The sequence below is a fragment of the Pseudorasbora parva genome, chromosome 21 (assembly GCF_024679245.1).
Source record: "Pseudorasbora parva isolate DD20220531a chromosome 21, ASM2467924v1, whole genome shotgun sequence".
NCBI lineage: Eukaryota > Metazoa > Chordata > Actinopteri > Cypriniformes > Gobionidae > Pseudorasbora > Pseudorasbora parva.
The window spans coordinates 15,352,536-15,366,901 of record NC_090192.1 but is presented as its reverse complement, the minus strand read 5'-3'; the positions used below and the strand labels follow the sequence as shown (position 1 = coordinate 15,366,901).

Genomic DNA, 14,366 nt, shown 5'->3' with positions numbered 1-14,366 from the left:
GTAAAGACCATGTCGTCTGATTATCTGACCTAGTGGCAGTACATAAATGAGAAATAAGAGCGGACCAAGTACAGAACCTTGAGGTACACCATGAGTGATAGTAACGGTACTTGATCGATCTTTACCTATTCTTACAAACTGCTGTCTATCTGTTAGATACGAGGTCAACCACTGAAGAGCAGCACCAGTGATGCCTATCGCAGATAGTCAGGAAAGGAGCGTGGAGTGGCACACAGTGTCAAAGGCCGCACTGAGATCGAGCAGAACAAGTACACTGTGTGCACCAGAATCAGAAATCAGGAGGAGGTCGTTTAGCACTTTTAAAAGAGCTGTTTCAGTACTATGATAGGGACGGAAACCCGATTGAAGTGGTTCAAAAAGATTATTTTGCTCTAGATGAAACTGCAGTTGTACTATGACGATTTTCTCAAGGAATTTGGCAATGAAAGGGAGGTTAGATATTGGTCTGTAATTATTCTGAATGGTATTATCAAGGCCAGACTTCTTTAATATTGGAGTGACAGCTGCTACTTTTAGATCATGCGGAACATAACCAGTGGAGAGCGATCTATTTATAATATGGGTAATGGGTTGAATAAGTGAAGGCAGAAGTGTTTTTAGAAGGTAAGTGGGGGTAGGATCAAGTGTGCAGGTGGTAGAATTAGATTTGATAATCAGTTGTTCATTAGTGAGTAAAAAAGTGTCTAGTGAATTACCTATCAGACATGGATCTAAACAGGAAGAGGAAATTGGAGAAAAAGATTTATAAATGTTATCAATTTTTTGTGTAAAAAATGACTGAAAAATTTCACACAGATTAACAGAGCCAGTTATAGCTACGGATGAGGATTTGACCAGTTTGCTTATTTCAGAAAAGAGAGCTTTTGGTTTGCATTTAGCTTTGTTAATGACAGTAGAAAGATAGTCAGAGCGAGCTACGTTAAGTGCTTCCTTATATTCCACTACCGAGTCCGAAAAAGCCATGGAATGCACAAGAAGGGAGGTTTTTTGAAAAGTCTTTCGAGACGCCTACAATTTCTCTTTAAAACTCTTAGTTCTGAAGTGAACCAAGGAGAAGAGTGAGCAGAAGGAACAGTTCTAGTTTTTAATGGTGAAAGATCATCCAAAACATCACAAATAGATTCATTATAGGCTGAGACTATCTCATCAGGATTCAGGACGTTGAGTGAAGACGGAAGAACAGAGTCAGCAATGGCAGCAGAGAAATTGTCAGCAGTTATAGATCTCAGGTTACGGTAAGATATAATAGTTTTGGTGTTAAGTTTTACAACCGGGAGTGAGAAGTTGAAGTCAATCTATTTATGATCAGAAATGCCCAAGTCATGACCCTGAGCATGCACATTGTCGATCCCAACAGTACAAAGCATATCAAGAGTATGAGAGTGGGAGTGTGTGGGAAAATCAATATGTTGACACACTTCAAAACAGTCCAGAACAGACATAAAGTCTTTTCCAGGATCAGAATCAACATGTATGTTAAAGTCACCTAGCATCATTATTTTATCATGCTGGGCACAGGCTAGAGTGAGAAGTTGAGTCAATTCAGATAGAAAGTTCCTGTTATATCTCGGGGGTCTATAAATCAGCATAATCAGAAGTGGAGCAGGACCAGCTAGTTTAAGTGATAGACATTCAAGACTAGAAACATCAAGAACATCCATTTTAGTCACTTTATAATTGTTCTTAAAGATCACAGCCAGACCACCTCCTCTGCCACCAAGTCTAGGTTTTATCAGGTAACTATATCCAGGAGGGGTTAAAAGGTTCAGTTCAACAAAGTCATCAGGTGCTTGCCAGGTTTCAGTCAAGAATAACAAATCCAGGTTTCTGTCAGTTGTAATGTCGTTAAGCAGCGCACCTTTGCCAGACAGGGAACGAGTGTTCAACAGAGCGCAGTTGTGTCGATGGGGAGCGAGCGACGAATAGACGCTATCTCTGGCTAAAGGTATGAGAGTCTCAATGCGATGAGGAGTCACGTTGCTATGGTAACGCTTCGGTCTCCGCGACCAGATCACAGGAATCGACAAAGAGGACTTGTAATCATAGAACCATCGTTGTTTTGTAGACCGATGGATATAGCGAGCACGACGAGCAATACCAAGGGTAGTGCACCAATCAAATGTAGCAGTTTCCAGGCGGGAGTGTTTATTTAGGTTGTGCAGCTGTTGTGAAGTATAATGAAAATCCATTCTGTCGTTGAGAACCAGAGCAAGTCCAAGAATGACCAGGGCCCGCAATCTTACTGCCACCGAGTTATAAAAAGCAAAATACATCTCCTCACAGAGTTAAAGACAGCACTCAGAGAAAGCAATATGACCACCCTAAACAACACCACCACGTTAGCCAAACCCAGCAGATGCTAAAAGTGATACACAACCAAGCAGAGCAACTCGCCAAACAAGTGAAAACTTGCCAACCGGTTACGTCAAAGTTATGGTATACACAATAGCGGTAGAGGGCTCGCGGGGAAGAGTAAAGTGAGGCCACAGCACTCCACGTTAGCCAAGCCCAGAGTAGGAAAACCACGAAGAGACACAACTCAGTAAATAAGAGGTCGCTTACTTACCGAGAGTGAGTACAGCATGGTAAAGCCTAGGTAATGGGTAAAGGGCTCGCAGGGTTTTCACAGAGAGAGACGCTGTACAGCACTGTGCAAAAGCAGTTCAGAGAAAGTCACAGAGCTATTCCTGTCCCAGAACTGACAGAGTCACACAGCAGCTCAAGACGCTTCACTCCAAGCGTCTTAAACGAAGTTATTCCACCAGATCCAGACTTGATGTCCCAAGCAAGCAACATAACTATCCAGCTTAAAGTCCACAACAACGACATTCAATCGTAGTAGTCCCATTGATGATAGACAATTTACAGACGATCAGTGTTTAGCAGATGATTAAGAGACAAAACTGTAGCAACAAAACAAAACAACAAATAAACAAAACAACGAACGGTGAGAAGCGGCAGCCATTTCGCGCACAGCGTACTCTCAACCGCAACCGGAAGTGCAGGCCCTGGAGACCTGAGACCTGAAGATGAAGTATCTTGATTTCCTTTTTCAAAAACCAAAGATTCTTCTGTCCACCCTCTCATCTCTGGGCATCACAGGGACTCCTCTCCACTGGTTTGAGTCCTATCTCACGGGTAGGTCTTTTAAGGTTGCCTGGAGAGGAGAGGTATCCAAAACACATCAACTGACCACGGGGGTTCCTAAGGGCTCGGTGCTTGGACCTCTCCTCTTCTCCATTTACACTACATCATTGGGACCCATCATTCAGGCACATGGCCTCTCATATCATTGCTATGCTGATGACACACAGCTCTACCTCTCATTTCAACCAGATGATCCCACAGTAGCTGCATGAATCTCAAGCTGTCTGGCGGACATCTCGGCATGGATGAAAAAACATCACCTGCAGCTCAATCTAGCAAAGACTGAGCTGCTTGTTTTTCCTGCTAATCCCACCATACAACAACATCCAGCTAGGTTCATCTTTGATTACTCCTTCAGGGTCGGTCAGAAATCTTGGAGTAATCTTTGATGACCAGCTGTCCTTCAAAGACCACATCTTAAAGATAGCTCGGTCATGCAGGTTTGCATTGCTCAACATCAGGAAAATCAGACCATTCCTTACGGAGCATGCAACACAGCTTCTTGTCCAAGCCCTGGTCATTTCTAGACTTGACTATTGCAATGCGCTTCTGGCTGGACTTCCATCTTGTGCAATCAAACCGCTGCAAATGATCCAGAACGCTGCGGCATGTCTTGTATTCAATGAGCCCAAAATGGCTCATGTCACACCTCTATTCATCTCTCTGCATTGGCTACCACTCGCTGCCCGGATCAAATTCAAAGTTTTGACTCTTGCTTATGGATCTTCGACAAGCTCAGCACCCACATACTTCGACTCACTCCTACGAGTCTACACCCCCACCAGAAGCCTTCGCTCAGCTAATGAGCGAAGGCTTGTGGTACCATCACAGAGAGGCATGAAATCCCTCTCTAGAACTTTTTCTTTCATTGTTCCTGGTAGGTGGAACGATCTTCCGTCCTCCATACGCACAACAGAATCACTCGCTTCATTCAAAAGACGGGTAAAAACTCATCTCTTCCATGAGCACTTAATCTTACATTAAAAAAAAAAACCTTTCCTCCTCTTTTTCTCCCTTCTTCTTCCCTTTTCTGGTTTTTGCTACTCTGAGTGGTATACAAATCTCGGTATTTGGGGCACTTTTTGTGTTTCGTTGCCTCTTCTTGACGGATCGCTTCCTGTTCTCCTGAGTTGTAAGTCGCTTTGGATAAAAGCGTCTGCTAAATGCATAAATGTAAATGTAAGTTATGACAACATATGCCTTTACATTTATTTAACTCATCAAAATAAGTTAAGGAATGTTAAACTTGTTTTTATTAGTTATACAAGATGCAACTATTTTTTTAAAGTCAGTTTAACATAATTTAAGTTGAAATAACTTAAACATCCAAGTTGATTGTACTGCAAAAGTTCAAAATTTGCCTTTTTTTACCGTGTAAAAACTGTTAAACCTACCTGAAAAACAAAGTAAAGATGCTGATTAATAGTATTTATTTGTGCTGCTGCTTGTATTTAAGTTATTTGTTCTTATTTTCTTTATTTTTTAGTCCTTTATTCCCTGAACGTAGCAAATACCAAACCGTACTGAAACCGTGAACCTAAAACCGTGATACAAACCGACCCATGAGCAATCTGTACCGTTACACACCCCTAGTGTAACGTATGCGAGGGGGTGCCACAAAATTTTGAAAATTTTCAAAGGGTGCCTGTCACAGAGCTGCCCTCTGTTCCCCGTGTTCCCTTTCTCAGTGTTTCATCAGGTGCGCTTTCAAAACTGCTTTGATTAAAAGGGGGCGGGAACAAACCACACAGTAACAAATCTGAATGAACCTCATTCCCCACAGTTTAAAAGTGACCTTAATCCATCTTCACCTCGTGGGTTTTTGTGAGAGGAGAGATTTTGTGATATAAGTGAGATTTATTGTGCGCTTTGGTTAGTTATATGTAGGCTAGATTTATATATTATTGATATATTGACTGGTAGGTCAAGACAGTGACAGATAGTAATAGGATAGATATAGGCTAGTGACACATTCATATAGGCTACCTTAGAATTATAGCCTAGATATAGAATATATAGAATTACATAGATATAGAAGATATTCATAGGTGATATATAGATAGATATGGAGGCTCCACATAAGAGATGCCGTACATCTGGTGTGGGAGCATTTCCATTTGGAAACACCAGAATGTATGATCCATTAACTTAATTTTCAGTAATTTTTCCTCATTTGTATGTACTTGCTAAAAAAATATTTGTGCATGCTAGCAACAAGTGTCCCTTATGAGAGGATTTATTCAAAAGCTGAAGAAATTATATGTAAAAAATAAGATAAAATAAGTCTTTCAACAGCAGAGCAATTAATATTCTGTATGTAGGCCTATGTATCATATGTAACAAATGACACATTGTGGCTTTATTCCTTTTAATATTTAATTTTAATCTTAATTTTTCATGAAAAAACAAATAGGTAAAGGTTATAAAACCAAGTATATGTTTTTATAATGATGTCAGACGGATGTTGAAAACGGTTTTGTTTGTTGTTTTTCTTTACAAACAGTAGATCACTTAGCCTGACAAGCCAGACCCACATTAAGATGTTTGGTCTGAAAACTCACCATTGACAGGGCTCAATCCGAGGGGCGGGATAAACGGTTGTCTTTCAAACTCCCTCTGCACGCGATAGGATAGCCCTACACCAACCAGAGCAACGAAGGTGAAGTGGAGCTTGTTGATAGATTAAACATTCGCCGTATCCGGTCAGCAAAACCCTGAACACATCTTCCCTTTTTAAGAATGACTTCAGTACCGTTCTTTGTTCTTTTCTCAGAGAAAAGTTTAACTCCAAGTCTTCCAGGGTCGCGGTCAAAGCTGATTCGAAAGACCGCCGCCATTCGCCAGTTTCTGTGTTTACTAGAAGCATGCAAACGCAACCCGGCCGTCGTCATTATGGCCCCGCCCACCGACTCTATACACGATGTGATTGGTCCGGCAAGAGTTAGGCGAATACAGCTCATACAGTATTGAGAGTTCCTAGACGACACTTGCGGGCAGATTAAATTTGCTGCCGCTAGGGTGCGTCTAGATTTCTAGGCTATAGATCACTGTCAAGGTTTCAGATATACACGCAAGTGTCCACTAGATGGAGTCATGGAGATAGGTGTCGGGTGTTGTTTCGAAGCTTCGGCACATTTGCTTCAACTGTTTCAGTGCTTCACGAAGCCTCAGTCTGCCCATCACTAGCTTATACACACAAACACATGCCTGCAACTAGACTTTGGTGTCTTAGACTTAAACCAATGGACATTCAAGCTAAAATAAACTTTTGACAGTTACCTTGAGCAACATGCATGATGGCGGCCATATTGAACTGCTTAAAAGATCTGAATGGTCTTTTATCGTGCCTTTTATACCTTTACAGATTTGCATCATGTGGGTGGGAGATACCAAATATGATGGGGAAGGGGTGTAAAATGTTGTTTATGATGTTTATTTCTCTTGACTTGATATTGTTGCTGAAATTAAGTTAAGGTCATGTAGTGAAAGAAATAGTCATGTAAGAAACAGTAATCGTTCAGTGTGTCTCCGGCTTAAGTCAGACAGTCTGAGACACATAGAAATGCTTCTCTGCAGTGTGCAGTTAGCCTGAGGTTCATCATGAGTTACTGGACAGACCCATTGATGCTTTTTTTTAATTTCAGTGATCATTTACATAATATAAAAGTAGCAATAGTAATTGCATGCATTTATACTTTATTTTGACAGATAAATACTATTTGCCCCTCAGTATTGTTGTACATTAACATTATGCAATAATGAATGTAAATTATTATAGGCTATTAATTAAAGTTATTAAATGAATGGCACCTTAGTAGGACAAAAATTTCCACATTTAGAACATTTTCTTAATTCAGGGTATATACAGCAATCCTTAAGTTAAATTTACTACTTTTTAATACCTTTTTTACTACCTTCAGAATATTTTTTAAAACCATCACGACACTGAATTGCAAGTGTTAATCAGGGACCTTTCTATTATTTACACAGATTTTGACATATATAACATACAAAAAAGAATAGATTTAGAATCGACACCAGGAGGAAATCTGTTAGAGTTATCATTCAGACACAGTAAAACACATCTCAACATTCACAAAGGTTGGTGAAGGAGAAGCATTACTGCATACACATTTGATTTACATTAATAATTGGTAATACCACAATTAAATTATTTAGTGGTTTTTTTCCAACAACAAAACCTGAGCCAAATATTACATTTCTATAACTGTGATATTTAACAAAATACTAAAAACTAGTGCTGTCAATCGATTAAAAACTTTAACTAGATTAATCACACATTTTTTCTGTGATTAATCGCAATAAAAAAGAAATGTTTTTGTACATTTTTATTATATTTTTTAATATAATAATTTCACAGTTAATTAATTAATGTAGAAACAACATAAAGACCGTATATTTTAAATACTTGTTTAAATGGCATCTTTTTATGAATGAAGGCCAGTAGCCTATTACTGATATTAATACAGCTACTGTTTTTTTTTTTTTTACATTTATTATTAGGCTTCAAAAATATAACAGTTTTTAATTTAAGTAAACTTAAAACAATGCTAACATAAACCCATAATAAATGTCATGTTTACTCCTGTCCTTCTTAACAGTAAGGAAATATACAGAAATGTAATAAAGTTATCAAAGTTATATGCAGTCTGCACTGCATAAACTATAAATTAAATAGATAATCCTTATTAAAGTTACAAAAGTTATTTAGTCAAGAGCAGCGAGTCATTTTCTCCGTTCCCTTTGTTCTTTAACTTTACTGACAGGAAGCTTTATTGGCTGCTGTCCCTTTAAGAGCAGACACACACGCGGATCTCACCGTCTATGGATCGCGCCTCATTCTCTCACAACTCTTTTTGTTCATTTTAGACTTTATATAAATCATGTAAGATTGCTCTTATGAAGATAGTCGATGAAGATATGCCTTGAAGCAAGTCTAAAATAAAACGTAAGCCAGCCACTTCTGTTGAGCGCGCAGTGTTCTGAGAGGATGCCGAACGACCGCTGAATATGACGTCAGCATCAAACATACGCCGAGCCGGAGACTAAAGATCTTTGATTATGTGCCCAGATATGCTAAAGCCCATATTTAAACGAACTAACGCGAACGCAGATAGAGTTTCAATCAGAATAGGACACCTGATAGTCTGAAAAAATAATACCTAATTTGGAAAAAAATAATACCTCTGAGACCACATTTAACACTTTTAATGGCCTTAAATTTGACAATTTTGATTTATCATTTTTTAATACTTTTTAAAACCCCGCGGACACCCTGTAATTTTTATTCAAAGTAAATGCTTTTCCGGTGTGATTTGTGATGAAAGCAAGCTCTGCAAAAGGCGGATTCGAATCCGGGTCAGTTGCATCAAAACCAATATCCTTAAGCCTTATGCCTTACTGAATTCACCACTGAAGATATTGAAATATAAGTGCTTGTTTCTTTGGCCCAATCAGGCATTGTTAGGCAGAGCTATTGTGAAAAGCAATTGCTAACAAGGCACGCTATTTGCACTTGGTGTGAATAGACACTCCGAATTAGTATTGAGTAAAAATAACATTATAACCTTAAGTGCTGAAGCAGGTTGTGAGAAGAATGGAGGAGATAAAAATTGCTTTGCTAAAATTGCCAAGGGGAACTTTTTAGGTATCAATACTGGTTTATGTTTGACAAACTCTATTTTTTTATAGTTTGGAGCTCTTTTTTTTAACATGGCAATTGTTAAACAATTACTAACAACTTTAACTTCATCATTGGAAGTTTACCTTTTATTTGACACTTGACCATACCTAATTTCAACTAGCCCTAAAATGAACCAGTCCATCATTTAATGATAATTTCTGCTAATTGTTATTGCTGAGAAGCTGAAAAATAAACAGATAGTTGAATATTGCAACTAACCTTGAATATCCACTCTCTTTTACAGATGATATAAGAGGGGACATTTTAGTTGATGTGGGATCTGGCCCCACTCTTTACCAGGTCATGAGTGGCTGTGAGAGATTTGATCGTGTCATCCTGTCTGACTTTTTGGAGGTAAATCGAAGAGAGCTGCAAAGATGGCTACAGGAGGACAAGAGTAGTATAGACTGGACTGCTTACTTCAAGTATGTATGCGAACTGGAGGGCCGCAGGTGAGATTTTCTTTTTTGTCCAATAGAAATAATTAAAGTTGTAAATAGTGTTGGAAACTCAGAAGTGAAAACCAGGAGAACTTGGATATATCTTTCAAGAAGGCATTACTCTTTATTGTCAACGTGTGCCATCGGTAGCTACAGTCATCAAAGTCTGACAAAAAAAAGTTCTAGGGGGAGGGATTTACACAGTAAAGGAGGAGACAATCTAAACAAATGAATGCAAATGTTGTATAGGTAAAGGGACACACCCCAGACATTTCCAGTGTCACCAGTCCTAATCCTATCAGCAAAACAGTTTCATTCCAATTCACACTGCTGATAAACACATGGGCTGATTAGCTTGATGTAGTCAATATTTACCTCAAACTGTAAAACACTATATACATAAAGTTTTCAGTTTATATATTATAACATTGGAACCTTATTATATCACATTATTAAATGTGTAATCCCACTGTAGTTAAAGAATGATTATTTACTATAACATAATGCAATTCTTTAATAATTGATTTAGCCCAATATCTTATTAATATTTATGATGTAATAAAACTTAAGGCAATAAGAACAAGTACCCATATTTTTGAAAGAGAACCATTGCCATTTTGATATGCTCTAATGTGCTCTAATGGTGCACATAAAATATAGACACCTTTATTTCTATAGGCTTCATACAACCCCGATTCCAAAAAAGTTGGGACACTGAACAAATTGTGAATAAAAACAAAATGCAATGATTTGGAAGTTTCAAATTTCAGTATTTTATTCAGAATACAACATAGATGACATATTTTTATTTTATTTTTATTTAACCTTTATTTTACCATGAAAGTGCCATTGAGTTACAATAACTCTTCTCCCAGGGAGTCGTGGCCAAGGCTAACGGCCAAAAGTTTCAAAAGTTAGATCAAAAGTTATATAAGTTATATATTAAAGGCTTATTTTCCAATCCCTTAGAGGTAAACAATTGAGTTTTACCGTTTTTGAATCCATTCAGCCGATCTCTGTATCTGGCGGTAGCACTTTTAGCATAGCTTAGCATACATCATTGAATCCGATTAGACCATAAGCATCAGTGCTCAGAAATGACCAAAGACTTTATTTTTTCAAAGATAATATTTTTCCTATTTAAAACTTGAGTCTTCTGTAGTTATTGTGTACTAAGACCAAAAGAATATTAAAAGTTGCAATTTTTAGACCGATATTGATAGGACCTATTTTCTTATTCCTGCGTAATAATCACGGAGCTTTGCTGCCGTGTCATCGGTGCAGCGGCGCAATAATATTACGCAGCGCCTAAAAGTAGTCCTCAGATAGGTTACTGCCAATGTGACCAGTACTAAGTTTGTGTAGTTGCAGAGAATGCACTTTTACAGCAGTAAATCTGTGATAATTACGCAGGATGAGAAAATAGTTCCTAGTCATATCGGCCTAAAAACTTTTCGTTGGTCTTAGTACACGGTATAACTATAGAAGAGTCAAGTTTTAAATAGGAAAATATTGAAAGTCTTTGGTCATTTTTATGCTAATGGTCTAATCCGATTCAATTATGTATGCTAAGCTATGCTAAAAGTGCTACCGCCAGATACAGAGATCGGCTGAATGGATTCAAAAACGGTAAAACTCAACTGTTTACCTCTAAGGGATTGGAAAATGAGCCTATTTTCAAAAAAAGGTGAGTGTTTCTTTAAAGAGTGTGACTTATGCCAGATGGTCAAAACGTATTATTAGTTTCTGTTATTGGTATCAATACTCCTAGATGACCAATACCAGCTTTGTGATTACCTGATACATGAAAATTATATGTAGAGTATTGTTATCTGAGCACAGTGTTTATAAGCTAGCTTAATGTTAAGAGCTAACTGGTCTCTCATCTACTCTGTTTCCACTGTTTCTCCTCACACAACAACTCAATTCATCTCCTCTAATCGTTGTTCTGTCTAATCCTGGCTTGTTCCTTATTGTGTGTCATAATTGTATGGCTGTGGTCTGCCAGTATTAATAAACATTTATAATTTCCTCAGCGTACGAATTGTCATTGCAATCCATTGTTTTCCTATCGTTGAAATTCACCACACTCCCCTTATGTCACTTTCGGTTTGGGCATTTTTAGATGCGGAAGTCAAATTTTCTCACAAAAACGACTCAAAAAGCCTTATTAGCGTATTTAGAAGTATATGTTAAAGAAAATCTAGGTCTTACATTATTTTTCTATACACTGACTCACTGGAGTCTCTAACCTGCAATATGCTCTTTAACTAGTTTCAAAATATTTCGAATAAAAAAAGGAAAATTAAATAAAACCAATACAGGTCCTTCTAAAAAAATTAGCATATTGTGATAAAGTTCATTATTTTCCATAATGTAATGATACAAATTAAACTTTCATATATTTTAGATTCATTGCACACCAACTGAAATATTTCAGGTCTTTTATTGTTTTAATACTGATAATTTTGGCATACATCTCATGAAAACCCAAAATTACTATCCCAAAAAATTAGCATATCATGAAAAGGTTCTCTAAACGAGCTATTAACCTAAATATTTGAATCAACTAATTAAGTCTAAACACCTGCAAAAGATTCCTGAGGCTTTTAAAAACTCCCAGCCTGGTTCATTACTCAAAACCGCAATCAAGGGTAAGACTGCCGACCTGACTGCTGTCCAGAAGGCCATCATTGAGAAAGAAAGAAATTTCTGAACAAACAGGCTGTTCCCAGAGTGCTGTATCAAGGCACCTCAGTGGGAAGTCTGTGGGAAGGAAAGAGTGTGGCAAAAAACGCTGCACAACGAGAAGAGGTGACCGGACCCTGAGGAAGACTGTGGAGAAGGACCGATTCCAGACCTTGGGGGACCTGCGGAAGCAGTAGACTGAGTCTGGAGTAGAAACATCCAGAGCTACAGGTGCCGCATTCCCCAGGTCAAGCCACTTTTGAACCAGAAACAGCGGCAGAAGCGCCTGGGCTACAGAGAAGAAGCACTGGACTGTTGCTGAGTGGTCCAAAGTACTTTTTTCAGATGAAAGCAAATTTTGCATGTCATTCAGAAATCAAGGTGCCAGAGTCTGGAGGAAGACTGGGGAGAAGGAAATGCCAAAATGCCTGAAGTCCAGTGTCAAGTACCCACAGTTTGTGATTGTCTGGGGTGCCATGTCATCTGCTGGTGTTGGTCCACTATGTCTTATCAAGGGCAGGGTCAATGCAGCTAGCTATCAGGAGATTTTGGAGCACTTCATGCTTCCATCTGCTGAAAAGCTTTATGGAGATGAAGATGACCATGGTATACTTTGCTCAATTGGCCTGCCAACTCTCCTAACCAGAACCCCATAGAGGGGGTTTCTGTGGGATATTGTGAAGAGAAAGTTGAGAGATGCAAGACCCAACAATCTGGATGAGTTTAAGGCCGCTATTGAAGCATCCTGGGCCTCCACAACACCTCAACAGTGCCACAGGCTGATTGCCTCCATGCCACGCCGCATTGCAGCAGTCATTTCTGAAAAAAGGATTCCCGACCAAGTATTGAGAACATAACTGAACATAATTATTTGAAGGTTGGCTTTTTTTGTATTTAAAAATACTTTTCTTTTATTGGTTGGATGAAATATGCTAATTTTTTTAGATAGGAATTTTGGGTTTTCATGAGCTGCATGCCAAAATCATCAGTATTAAAACAATAAAAGACCTGAAATATTTTAGTTGGTCTGCAATGAATCTAAAACATATGAAAGTTTAATTTTTATCATTACATTATGGAAAATAATGAACTTTTATCACAATATGCTATTTTTTTTAGAAGGACCGGTATGTAATGTGTCACTATGGAAATAATAAGAAATAAAAATGTGAGGCGATCACTGTCACCCCCTCCCCTACTGGCGCCCTCTCAAAAATAGTGCATAACTCCCCTGCCATTAATGGATGAATGGCTTCCCACTTAAAATTGTTTTTTTTTTTTTTTTTTTTGGTTGAATATTGTGTTTCATTTATAAATGTCATATTATAAAAGTAAAATTGGCTGTGAATGTCATTAATTTTGACAAGCATAAACGCAAGCATGAAGCGTAGAGATACAAACATTTGCATTGAGGATTATAAGCATGAAATCTTCAAAAAGGCAAATATCTAATTGTGTATTAAACCTTTTGATTTCCTCTAGTTCATCGGCTTGGGCAGAGAAAGCTGCACGTCTTCGTTCAGTTGTGTCTAATGTGCTGCCCCTTGATGTACACCAATCCTGCCCATTATCACCAGAGTTCTTGCCCCCTTCTGGAGCTGACTGTCTGGTTTCATCTTTCTGCCTTGAGAGTGTAAGCCATGACTTGCTTTCCTTCACCAATGCCTTAGGTCACATCTCCAGCTTGCTTAAAAAAGGTGGATACCTCCTACTTATTGGTGCCCTGGGAGAGACCTTCTACATGGGTGCGCCAGGGCTGTACATCCCTGTGGTCCCTCTGGATGAGTCTCAGGTCTGTGCTAGCCTGAAAGCCAGTGGATATGAGCTGTTGCAGCTTTCTATTTACCACCTGCCACCAGACATGAAGGTGGGAGTAGATGATGTCTCTGGTGTGTTCTTTGCAAAAGCTAAGAAAGCATAACAACTTAAGTTGAAGCATACATTAATTGGAAATGTAGGGAATTTATGTATGTTCTTTATAATGCTTCATTTATTGTTTTAAAAAAAATGATTATAACTTCTTTATAATGCATCACTTGATTAAAATATATTAAAAACAATGATATTTGTCAGCATTTGAAAGTATAGAATGTTAGTCAAATTACATAAAACTGGGAATGCAAAATGATTGCTAATGTTTGATTTCACTCGCTAAAATTAAAATGGCTTGGTATAAGAGTGGGGTAACATCTTACAGCAAGATCTGGAAAATCTGGTGCAGTCAATGAGGATATTTATGTACTGTAGTACTTAAAGCAGCTAGTGGCCACACCATACAGGGAGTGCAGAATTATTTTTTATTATTGAACAACAACCATGTTCTCAATGAACACAAAAAACTCATTAATATCAAAGCTGAATATTTT

General features: G+C 38.2%; 1 protein-coding gene across 1 annotated transcript in view; it reads left to right on the top strand.

Annotated features, from left to right (window-relative positions):
- The window catches only part of LOC137056055 (phenylethanolamine N-methyltransferase), a 37,715-nt gene extending 23,740 nt beyond the window's left edge, over positions 1–13,975 (top strand). The window contains exons 2-3 of the mRNA XM_067430008.1: positions 9,117–9,324; positions 13,483–13,975. Of these exons, the coding sequence (XP_067286109.1) occupies positions 9,117–9,324; positions 13,483–13,921 (647 nt within the window). The 3' untranslated portion in view covers positions 13,922–13,975. The remainder of the gene's footprint in view (positions 1–9,116; positions 9,325–13,482) is intronic.
- Positions 13,976–14,366: the final 391 nt, after the last annotated feature.